The sequence below is a fragment of the Halichoerus grypus genome, chromosome 8 (assembly GCF_964656455.1).
Source record: "Halichoerus grypus chromosome 8, mHalGry1.hap1.1, whole genome shotgun sequence".
NCBI lineage: Eukaryota > Metazoa > Chordata > Mammalia > Carnivora > Phocidae > Halichoerus > Halichoerus grypus.
Window position 1 is genome coordinate 54,120,924 of NC_135719.1, and position 12,761 is coordinate 54,133,684.

General features: G+C 45.0%; 1 protein-coding gene across 1 annotated transcript; it reads right to left on the reverse strand.

Moving 5' to 3' along the window:
• Nucleotides 1-5,023: 5,023 nt before the first annotated feature.
• GCNT3 (glucosaminyl (N-acetyl) transferase 3, mucin type) lies at nt 5,024-7,685 on the reverse strand. Its single transcript, XM_036107066.2, has 2 exons — nt 7,572-7,685; nt 5,024-6,431 (listed from the first exon to the last, which is right to left on the reverse strand). The coding sequence occupies exon 2, from the start codon at nt 6,376-6,378 to the stop codon at nt 5,056-5,058; it is 1,323 nt and encodes a 440-aa protein (XP_035962959.1). The 5' UTR covers nt 6,379-6,431; nt 7,572-7,685; the 3' UTR covers nt 5,024-5,055.
• Between the last annotated feature and the right edge of the window lie 5,076 nt (nt 7,686-12,761).

Here is a 12,761-nt window from a genome sequence, read left to right on the forward strand (position 1 = left end):
AATTACCAACATGTGACGCAGACATAAAGTGAGCAAACACTGTTGGAAAAACAGCACCACAAGACTCCCTCGACGTAGAATTGCCACGAACCTTCAATTTGTGTGAAAAAGAAGCACAATTCAGCGAAACGCAATAACGCAAGGGATGCCTGTAATAATGAGGAAGCAAATGGAACTTTCACACCTTGCTGGTGGGAGCTGAATAGGTAGGTCATGTTGTAAAACTGCATGACACCATTCACTAACGTCAAGCATGTGTATACTTAGGGCCCATGAGTTTCTCCCCTAGATGTATACCCAACTGAAACGTATACATGTTGTCTATAAAACAGGTTCCAGAAGGTTCGCAGGAGCCTAACTCAGACAAAAGCTAGAAACAACCCAAATGTTAACACTAGAATGAATAAACTATGGCATATTCGTATAATGGAGTATTACACAGCAGGGAGGATAAATGAACTACCGCTGCCCACAGCAACATAGGTAAGACTCATATCGAGGTGAAGGAGCCATAAGCAAGAGAATATATCGTACTTACAAGAAATTCAAAGGCAGGCAAGATCATCTACGCTGTCAGGACTGCCAGTACCTTTGCAGCAGCGTGGGGAGTAACTGGAAAGGGCTACAGGAGCACTCTGGATTGCTGACGACGTTCCATTTCCCGACCTGGGTTCTAGTTACACAGGTGTGTTCATTTTGTAAAAATTATTGAGCTATAGATTTGGGATTTTTGTACTTTCCTGTATGTGTATTATACCTCAGATAAAATGTTAATGAAAGGAGAGAAAGACACTCCACAAACTGACACTACCACATGGACCCATCTATGGGCATCCGAGCCCATCCTCCCTGCCTTCACTCCTGTTACTGGGGCGAACTGTTCATGCTTCCGTCAAAGACAGGCCTTTCCTCCTGTGCCCCCACAGAATTACCCCCTCTCTTCACAAGGATGCCACTCTGGTCTCCTGTCTCGTTCCTACACCTTTTCTCTCGACTAGATCTTTCCCATCAACCTACAAACACGCTCTCACTTTTCTAATTTTTAAGACCACCTTCTCATCCCTCAGTTACTGTAGTTTTTCCCCTTCTCTTAGGCTAAAGCAAAACTCAAAACAATTATCTATACTTGCTGATTCCAAATTTGTTCTAATACTCTTCTTGGAACCACTCCAATCATGTTCTCCCCTCCATGCTCCACAAAGGCTGATCTTCTCACCCATTGTTAAGTCCAACAGTCACTTCTTCATCCTCATCTTCCATGATTTTCAGCCACTTGAGGCATAACCATCGACTCCCTCTTTCTCAAATCACTTTCTCCTCTAGGATTCCAGAACACTGCATACCCAATATGCCTTCTACCACTAGCTGCTTCGTTCCAACTCTCTTTTATGGGTTCCACCTTATCTCCCTGACCTCTCATTTTGGAGAGCCTCAGAACTCATCTAGGGGCTTCTTCTCTGTTTTCTTATCCAGTGTCATATACACACTGTGTAAGTGGAGGAATGCCAACAAAGTGTCTCCAGTCTGGATCTTTCTCCCACTCAGGCTCCTCACACATTCATCTCCTCAGCATCTCTACCCAGATGTCTAACAGGCATCTCCAATTTTGTATGTGCAACATCAAACTCCTGTCTTCCCCTAAGAACCCACTGACTGATTTCCCATCTTGGTTAATGGAAACTCTATCCTTCCAACTGATCATCAGGACAAAACCCTTGGAGACATTCTTAACTTTGCCATCTCTCTCATAAACAAACAACCTTCAGAGCATTTCCAGAATCTGACCACTCTCACCATTTCCACTTCTGTAACCCTGGTCTAAGCCAGTATCGCTAGGTGCCAGGATTATTGCCATAACCTCCTAGCTGGCCTCCCTGCTCCCCCCCACACACACAACCAAACCCCCCACCAGTCTGTTCTTGGTGCAGCATTAAAATGTTAACCAGATCAGGTCAGTCCTCTGCTCAAAACCTTCGGGTGGCCTGTTTCGCTCAAAGACAAATTCCATGTAATAGGTTACAAGGGCCTTCACAGTAGACCCTTCTCCCTGTACTGTTACCTCTACTCCATGGCCTCCTTGCCATTCCTCAAACGAGGCAGACCAGCTCCTACTTCAGGGCCTTGCAAGTCTCCTCTTGGCCTAGAAGGCTCTTCCCCCATTTATCCTCATGGATCGTACCTTCATCCTTTTCAGATCTTGACTCAAATGCCGCTTTTTCATCGAGGGCCTCCCTGCCCACAGCATTTACAATGTTAAGCACTCTCCCTTTCCACCCCGCTCTCCTAAGGTCTCTATCACTTCCTTCAATTTCTCTCTAGCACCGCCTCCTTCTACTGTAAGTATGTATTACTTATCTGTTTACAGGCAGTTTCCTGACAATATGTGAACAACAGGAGCTTGAGGATTTCTGTTTTGTTGACTGCTCTATCCCCCAGTGTCATGAACAATGCCCAGTAAATAGTAAGAGCTTAGTTAATATTTGTGGAATGAACACAGGAGTTATGTCAATCCTTGTCATATACTCAGGCTTCATAGAGATGGGAACTATAGCTTAAGCATCTTTGTAATAAATGACTGACTGAATGGAAGAAAGAAGAACAGGCCTTCAGACCAACTAAGGTAGGCAGTGTACTTAATTGTTCTTTCCATTTTTATTTTTAAATTTTCTTTAAAGATTTATTTATTTAAGAGAGAGAGAGCACAAGCAGGGGGAGCGGCAGGCAGAGGGAGAGGGAGAAGCAGACTCCCCGCTGAACAGGGAGCCCGATGTAGGGCTCAATCCCAGGACCCTGAGATCATGACCTGAGTCAAAGGCAGACGCTTAATCAACTGAGCCTACCTTTTCTTCCTTCCTTAAATTTTCACTCAGTCAAGAGCAAAGATTACAATAGGCAGAGTGTGCAACAAAAATATAGTTATTAAAGCAATGCTTACCAAAATCAAAGAGAAGAAATATTCAAACTCGGAGAGGTAATACAAACATTGCTCAACTCACTTATGATTTTTCTTGATCAAAGGTTAAAGAGACAGATATAACTCAGGAAGGAAAAATCAATAGATATGATGATTTAATCGTTATGATTTCTAAAATACACTAAACAAATTATGGAGAAATTTGACCTTTCTGATATGAAGACCTCATGTCATTAAATAAAGAGCACCTCCTATTCACCCGAATATATTTCTAGAGAAAATTTCAGTGCTTGGAAAATTCCAACAACTTATTCCCCCCCAAAATGACAAGTTCACATTTTTATCTTTTTAATTTATATTTCAAAATTACAATTTATTTCACACTAAAACTTATAGAGGAAATTGACCATGAGACCAAAGACCCAAGTTCTTTTCTCAGAACACATGCACTCAGGGAAACATGTGCCCGCTTCCCACAGCAGTAGGGCACCGTCTTCCAACCTCACCCCCCGCCCCCAGGAGGAACAAGGACAGTCACAAAGGCTAGTAGGTGGAGAGGCCCATGATCCCCACAGCTGGGGATGGACCTCACAGGGCTCATCTGCTGAGCACGTGACCATTCACGGGTCCTCTCTGGCGGGGCTGGGAGCAAGGGGAAGAGGACGAATACTGCAGTGTAGGTAAGGTGGGGTGGCGATGCGCATTACCAAAGGAGTACAACCTTACAAGTAACAACTTATAAATACAAGATTCACTGTGTCAGACACAGTGATAACTATGTCAGAATACGTGGATTGCGGGGAAAGTCGACTGAGAGAAAACTTGATTAAGTGAATCACAATCATTAATGACTATGTTAGTGACATCATGACATCATAGGTTCATTCAAGTTACATTAACTTGTGCATACATCCCTCTTCCAGAGCACAGTGCAAGCAGAAGACCAGCTGCACTCTGTAGAAGATATGCCTGTCTTTTTATATAACATCCCTCGCCCCTCACAGAACAGTCTGACGAAGAGCCAATTGCCTTCCAATTGTCTGACACTTGTCTCTGGAGCTTCAGAAAGAAATCTTTCACTGGGTAACATTTATTGGAGGTGGGGGAGAGAATACACACACAACGGTCTCGCCACGAGGAAATGTATAAATCCCAGAACTACAAATAGTGACACTTCCATTCCTATACTTCAGACAGACATTTGACTAACGAGGCCTAACTTGGGATGCCCAGACTCCCTGCTTTAGCCAGACGGTCCTAGTTCATTCTTGTTTCCCAACATAACTATTACTAGTCCAGCACCCTGCCCCCACTGAAATGTGTTCCCATTTGGACAATAAATTATATGGTGGCCTTACCTAAATCGCTTTTATCTTTGTTATAGAACATTAAGCTTTGGCTGTGAAGCTGGCAAATTAGTGCTGTTAACTGTCTCATAAGGATATGGGTGGTTAAACTGGTTAAACTGCCCTGCTTTTTCTCTTACAGAGAAGTCATGAATCTTTCAATGTAAACGAAATGAAGAGGGCTTTTAATAATGAAAGAATCAGTTCTGTTCCTCTATATTCTTTTGAATCTGCTATTTAGACACCCTGCCATGAGCACTTTGGAATAATGGAGATTAGTTACGAGAAAAAGGTTTCCACTTTTATCTTATCTCTGGCTTACTAGACAAAAGTAGAGGTAAGGGCTTTGAATCAAGAGCTATTTATTTTTAAGTTAATAATACAAAAGGCCCTCTCTTTCCATTAAAGTCCCACCCCACCCCCACTACCACACCTAGAATTATTAGAACCGCGTCTCCACAGAGTAGAAAAGCAGACACCAAGCATTCAACTGAAATCCGGGTCCCCTGCCACACTGCCCTCCCTTCCTCTCCCAAATAGCTGGCTCGTACTCGGACTCTGGAAGAATGTCAGTGGGGGAGCTATTAGGAGTGGGGTGAGTGCACACCCAGTGTTCACCCGGGACAGCAAGTTGTAAGGCAGGAGATCTACTTACCCGCACTCCCATAGCAACCCCCTGACTTGGGGAGGCCAAGGATTCCAGAGCCCCGGTCCCCCACCCCACTGTCCCAGCACCCCCTGGGCATGTTTGCACATGTTCCTGCCCCACAGGGAGCACTTCTCTGATAGGGTATCTCAGAGTTCAGTCCCATAGATGGCCTTATAACGTAAGTACTCTTCTAAGCACTGAAGAACATTGTCATCCACCTTTGGGTCAAACTTGTTAGCCAACAGGTGATGGTTTTGAAGAATCCAATGCAGGTCCCCAGTCCCATAAACACAGACAGACCGCTGGTGGGTTCCAGAGCAAGGTGCATAAGGTGCCCCCATACTGATGTCTCCTTCATGGTTTTGCCACTTGACCAGCCTGGCAATGGCTGTCATGTCAGAGATGTGAAACTTGGGGTGGTAGGGAATAGAACCCGGCATCCACGGTGCACGCTGAAGGGTGGCCCACAGATGTTCATCGGGGCTATAGGTATCTTTCACCCACTCGATCAGTCTTCGGGACTTGGGGTTCTCCAAGACATGCCGGACAAAATCTCGAGAAGCCACAATATAGGCATTCCCTGTGAACATAGGTATATTATCCGGGGGAGGATCCTTCATCTTGCTGGTTATGTACAATGCGTCTGTCACCTCATAGTGATATGTCCAGCGAGACCTTTTGTACTCAGTAGGTTTTTCTGACTCCATACTGTTCTTCCCATTCAACATCTTGAGGGCGAGGACCATCTCAGCATTGGTCTTTATAGGAAAGTCCGTCCCACATGTATTCAGTAAGTATCTCCATGGCACTGAGCTCTGGAGCAAGTCCTCCATACAGTTTAGGTCAGCCTGCACCCTGGACCAGGAGGCATAAACCACCCGAACCAACTTACTGGCTATGAAGACATTTGGGAAGCACGACACAATCGCCTTGACTGCCTCTTTGAAAGTTTCTGGGGATTTCTCATCCACATGGACACAGTATATGTTCTGAGGGGCATACAAAGCTCGCAGCAGTCTTTCAAAGTTCTCGATCTTCTCGTGGACCACCATAGAGTATGCAATAGGGAAGTCTAACTCTTCTTTGCTCAGAGGGAACCGTATGAACTTCCTTTCAGCCTTAAAGTGCTCACAGTCTCTGGTCATGTTAAGGTAGTCGGTGTCTGTGAAGGGCTCCCGCTTCTTCTTGACCTCCAGGTTGTCCAGGAGAGCCTCCGTCACTGCCTGCTGGTCCCCTCGGATGATTCCAGAACAGTTGATGGATCTCTTTGCTGGCAGTTTCAGGGACTTGTACAAGATGTCCCTACAGTTCTGGCTCCAAAAGTCCCTGGACTCCAGATTCAGGGATTCAAAGTCACATTTCAACCTGAGAGAAAACCTCAGAGCAACCACGGCCAGCAGCATATAGCAGCCCAGGGCCCACAGGGGACACTGCCGAAAGGGCTTCTTCTTCCACCAAAGCATCTTCATGGAATGAGAAACCAGCAGAGTTGGGGCACAGGGAAGGAGGAGGAGAATGAATCCTTGGACAGAACAAAATGCCTTCAATTACAAACTAACCCTGAATGTATTCCCAGAAACATCAAGCTCAGCTCCAAAGGGATATTTCTTCTCTAGACAAATATCCTCAGTCAAGACCTGCCTAGGAACCTCTTATCCGTGGCTTGTTGACAGAGGTCTATAATCTGACCCTACAAACAAGCCATTCATGCTGGGATCAGGATCTGGCTCCACCTCTGCCCCAAGAGAAAAGGAAAGGGAAGCAGAACTGAGCACCTGCTGACATTGAGGTGTAATGAGTAAGAGGAAGTCCCTGCCCGCCTTTCATACCTCCATCTTCCCCCCCCCCCCCACCCCAACCCTTTACCACCCTGTTTCTAACATAGCTCTTATCTGGGGCCTAGAATTCCTAATCAGTCTAGAGAGACACTCCATGAAATTCAGACTCTCAGCATCTATTCTAGAAATCCAAAGATTTAAATCCTTTTAAAAGAAAAAGTACAGGGGCATCTGGCTGGCTCAGTTGGGAGAGCATGCAACTCTTGATCTCAGGGTTGTGAGTTTGAGCTCCACGTTGGGTGTGGAGATTATTTAAAAATAATTAAACTTTTAAAAATAAATAAATAAAATAAAAAGTACATTTCTTGCTCGTGTTTGGCAATTTGTGTATTAGGCTGCTTTCACCACATAGAATTCATTGGTTAGATGTGGTATCTAGCCACCCTTTTAAAAAAATGTTCTTAAAGAAGTACAAAAAATTGGATATGATCCAACAAATGCATTGGAATCATTCATAGAGATAACTCAGTCAATCCAAATTTAAAATATATCTACACTCAGAGACACAGAGAGCTATGCATACAATAATTAATGAGTGCTTTCTATGGGCCAGAAATATTTCTTTACATTGTCCAATTTAATCTTCACAACATACCTGAAGTGTAGTATTACTAGGCCTCTTTCACAGATAGGAAAACAAATGCTAAATAACTTGCCAAATATCATGTATATTTTAAGAAGCAAATATGGGACTCATCCCCAGTTTTTTTGTCTGCAAGGCCAATACTTCTTCCTTCAAACCATAGCCACCTTTTAAATAATACAATACAGGGTTCTGGATACCATTAAAGAAAACCAGATGATATAAAGAAAAAATCCCTTACAGGAGAGAAACAAAATGTGACAAATCCTCCCGACGAAGACTGTTTTCCTTTGTTGTGTCCTCTTTCTAAGCATAAGATAGTGTCATTCTTGGTCGTAACTTTTTATGGGAATCTAAGAAGAAGAAAAAAACGAAAAGATTAAGAAAATTCTCACCTTTTTAATAGCTTTGTTCTTGCTTAGGAAAGATCACTTGCCAGGGTGTATGTGTCTCCAAGGGAAGATTGATTGGAATCCAATGGAAGCAAATGTGAACACCATATCCCCTTCTTCTAACCCCTCCAAAATATGGTTTCTGATATTCACAGGATGTCCATGAACAGTCTCAGGCTCCTCCCCAATCTCTGCAAATGAGAGAGCGGCAGGTGGCTCTATCACTCACCTTCCAACTTCCTGTTCTAAGAGCACAAGCTCACAAGTATTCAGGAGCATATTCTAAAGCACTAGTCATTCAGGGAGGTGAATAAGGCAGGAAGAAAACGCCGGCAGTATCTGCAAGCAGGTATTTCTTTCGTGGTTTTGTTGTTGTTGTTTGTTAAGATTTCATTTATTCACTTGACAGAGAGAGAGCGAGAACAAGCAGGGGGCATGGCAGAGGGAGAGGGAGAAGCAGGCTCCCCGCTGAGCAGGGAGCCCCACATGGGGCTCAATCCCAGGACCCTGAGATCGTGACCTGAGCCAAAACCAAGATTCGGATGCTTAACCAACTGAGCCACCCAGGTGCCCCGCTAACAGGTATTTCAACCAGAACAGCCCAGTTTGTAACCATGCTCTCCTGCCACAAAACCATTCATAAAAACCTGTCAAGGCTCACACAAGAACTTGAAAGCTTTCCCACCCCATACCCCTTAGCAAGGAACCATAGAAACACAGGCATGCCCCTGCAATCCAAGTATCACTCCCTGAACATTACAAGAGTGAAGCAATAAAAACAAAAACAAAAAACTTTTATACTTAAAAAAAAGGTTTTACAAAAAAATTTTTTTTACCAAAAAAAACACACCTTTACTTAAAAACGTTGCTTAAAAAAACCTTTTTCTACTTAAAAAAAGTTTTTACTTAAAAACCAGAGTTTGCGCTCCAAATGACAACTGCTTAAAAAAAAAAAATCCATTTACCTGTCATTCATTATTGTTAATAATCTGTGAGTTGTAGAAATACCCACAGGGTTCCAGTTCTCACTGATGTCTGTGAGTCTAGGGTCTTGGCAGTGGAAGGAATGGACTAGTGCTATGGACCTCCGGACTTCAGTGAGAACCCCATGGGGTGGTATGGGAAACACAGGGTGGAAAATGCCTTCTTCAAAGCTGCTCACTCTGCCGCTGTTTCTCTCCTGAACCCAACCCCCGCTCTAACAAAGCATTCCCGGCCAAATATTTGAGAGCACAAATTTAATATAAAGAACTTAACTAGATATAAAGGTTAATAGATAACTGTAGGGCAGAGGGAGGGGGTGTGAGAACACCCTAAATTAGGGAAGTAGAAACTGCTGGAAGTAGCTACCACTCCTAGGCTGGAGGAAGGAACACAAGATTGGGGAATTTTTTAATTTAAAATTTGGGAAGAAGGGTGCCAACAAGCTGAAACTCAAGACCTCTGAGAGGGGTACACCACCAACTACTCAACTGGTGCTGGGGTCTCTGACCTTGGAGGAGGACCCCCAGGCTGAGATCCCAACCTCTCCCGAGGCCGCGGACGTCTCTGCCCACCGCTACTGTAACTGGATTCAGTGCAGTTACATAAAGAAACTGCCCCTGGGAGGTAAACAGGCGTTGACATGGTGATGCTCACAGAAGCAGGAAGTAGCGGACAGGAAGCAAGCAGGAAATCCCGCCTCCAGCCCTACCGGCTCCCTCCAGCGCCCCCTGTTGGCCGAGCCTAATAGGGGGGCAGAGCCGGCAAAGCAGAAATCCTGATTCCAAAACGTGAGCTTCATCTGAAGACAATAGCATAATAACGGAGATCGGTCAGTTACCTTCTTCCTACAAGAAGTGTTTATGCGGCCCCCAGTACAGCCTAGGGAACTTAGGTCTTTTCTTTTTTTGGACCTCTTCTGTCTGTTTCTGACTATAGATGGAGACAGGCCAATGGCAAGGGAGCCATATCGGGTCATCTGTGCTCCCGCTTTTATTGGCCCTACTCCGCTGGCACTGTCTTCTGTCAGCTTCCATCATTCAGAGTCTGTGTGGCCCTCGGTTCTGAGCTGTGACATTTCTGAGGCAAAGAGGATTAAAGGGCAAAGGCTTGTCTGGGTATCTCAATCTACAAAAATTTCTCCAATTTCTTTATATGTGACTTTCCTTTGATGGGCCCCTCAAAGTCCCACCTTCTTTCCCATAAAAATCATATCACAGAATCTCTCAATAAAAAGAAAATATTTTGAATATTTGATTGTTAAGGTAACCAAAATAGGCATCCATGCTTATTTGCTAAATATATGCTAATATAACATTAACACCTTGTAAAATAAGACAAAATCAGAAAGGGAGACAAACCATAAGAGACTCTTAACTCTAGGGAACAACCTGAGGGTTGCTGGAGGGGAGGTAGGTGGGGGGACGGGGTAACTGGGTGACGGGCATTAAGGAGGGCACGTGAAGTAATGAGCACTGGGTGTTATATGCAACTGATGAATCACTAAAATCTCCCCCTGAAACTAATAATACACTGTATGTTAATGGAATTTAAATTTTAAAAACATTAACAAATTGTAGATATAGTTTGCTGAGATAATCTTCATATTAGTAATACCAAGTGGGTAGTAGTTACAGGCTTACCTGGGTTTCGGCAAGACAGAGCGAGGTCTGAATCCTGGCTCTGTCGCTTTCTAGCTGCGTGATCATGGGCAAATTCTGTAATCTGTCTATGCTTCACTGACTTCCTTTGTGTAACTAATACCAATACCTATTCTATAGGATGGTTGTGAGGATTAAACATGGCAACACATATGAAAGACTTGGCTTAATACCTGGCATATGTCGGCCCTTGATGAGGGTTACAGAGGCTCCTGCCAGCCCACAAAGGCCTCTTTTACTCACAGAATAGCTCAAGGACGGTACAAGTAACACTCTTGAACTCTGGACCAAGCAAAAGTACTGATGCTGGTAATGTTGCCAGTTGGGTAGACCAGTGAAAAGACCTGAAATCATCCCCTTCTCTGTGCCCTGGAAGAGACTGCGTTGTAGGTGGTCAGCGGGAGCACTGCAGAGCTGAGGGATGAGCTGCAGCTGAGACCAGGAGGTGTAGGCAAGGGGACAGGGTGGCTGGAGGTCCAGGGAAATCATGAGCCAGGCAGCCTGCAGAGGTCACTCAGAGGGACGTTTGGGATGGTCACAGCTTCCACCCTTTAAGTCCATGCTGGCCTTGACACGAAAGTAGAGCACAGGCAAGAGGGAGGGCCCAGTCCCAGAGTGCCTGCGAACCAGGCTCTTTTCAAGGCAGGAACCCAGACCCGGAGCCCAGAACCCCTTCATTATAAGGTTTCTTTTACCCCTGCTGAGACGAAAAGGCAGAGCCAGAGGATCCTGGAGGCAAATGTATCTGAGAGTTCAGGATGACGGGAGGACAGTTAGAAGTTCCAAGCACTTTCTGAAAATGATGAGGGCACTCACCTTTCTCGACTATCAAAAATAAAAGCAACATGAAACCAGATCATAAGAATGTCCAACACAGGCCTGAGTTCCCGTGATGACCATAGCTTTCTTTGCTACTTCAGAAACAGTAAGACTCATGAGTTGAGCCTCCCTGCTGGGCAAATAGCTTTGCTTGCATCCCCTGAGTTTTAAATTAAAAATCCTTAGATGTTTGTGGGAAGGGCTAGGAGTTCTATCAATAGGGAACAGAGAAACTAAGCCAGGCTCATCAGGGTAAATCTGGAAGAATCCAGGGGAGTTTAGCATTAACTTGGATGGAGGTTCGGGGACCCCTACAGTCCTAACAATAGGGTCAGAGGAGGGCCCGCATAGCCAGAATCCAACCATTTTAAACTGAATTAACAAATTGGCAGATACCCCCTTTCAATTATTTTATATGGTGATGTTTACCTCTGCGAAGTATCAGCTTCATCTTCTCATTAGGCTGTAGCTCCTGGAAATCATGTCCTTGCTCGCTCAGCACCCAGCATGGGACTCTAAGGCTTCCCAGAAGAGAAATGTCCCAGCAGACAGCAAGGGCCACCCCACTGGCTGACAGAGAGGAGAACGTGACTCAGGGAGGCAGAAAGGAAGAACAGATAAGCAGGCACTAAGCCAAGTTAATGTGTTACTGGATGGGCTGGAGCTGGGGTTTGAAAGGAGCCAAGGTTCTGAGGAAGATGGGGCTCAGGTGCTTTGAGCTTCTATTATAGGTTCTAGGTCAGTGGGATCCTGGGGAAAATGGGGCTATGATATCTGGCCACACAGAAGTGGTTAAAAGACCCGATAGGATCAACTCTATCTCGATTCAGGGCTGACAGGGTGCCCTGGACACACCCCACAACCTGGAGTAAAAGGGAAAAGAGATTCAAGAAAGAAAAAGGAAACCCTCCCCTCCCCCTGCAGAATTCAGTCTGTACCTATTCGCTAAATGCAGAGGAGACTTCCCAAAGTAGGAAAGAAAGCCATCTCCTCAGGTGGACACAATCCCACTTGCTCCTTCCTACGCACAGTCCCAGGGCAGATCATCTGCTAAATTGTGAAGGAGGACTTCTGTGCTCCCTGTTTGGGTGGTGCCCCCTTTGTACCAAAGCCAGGCTGCCCACTCCTCAGCACCGCAGACCCAGAGGGCAGCCACAAGCCATGTTTTCTATCCGCTCACCTCTTAAACCTGTCAAAATGCACTGGACCTCACTGTGGCGCCCTGAGCTCCTGACTCCGCTCTGCCTCCCCGCCCAGGCTAGCGTGACATCCTGCAGATGGTAGATTCCCCCAAAATGTTTCCTGAATGGACAGCTGCCTCAGTGTCCCTGGGAGGGTCCTCTAAGTACTACAGTCTTGGAACTTCGGCTTACAGGTACGGCTGACCCTTGACCAAGAGCTTTGAACTCTGTGGGTCCACTTACATATGAATTTCTTACAGTTCAGTACCATATATGTGTTTTCTCTTCCTTATGATTTTCTTCATAACCTTTTCTTTTCTCTAGCTTACTTTAGTGTAAGAATATAGCATACATCAACATCACTCGGCATCAGGGAAATCCAAATCAAAACCTCAAT

Excerpts from the sequence above, each read along its gene's own strand:
- GCNT3 (XM_036107066.2), bottom strand. The coding sequence starts at position 6,378 with ATGAAGATGCTTTGGTGGAAGAAGAAGCCCTTTCGGCAGTGTCCCCTG.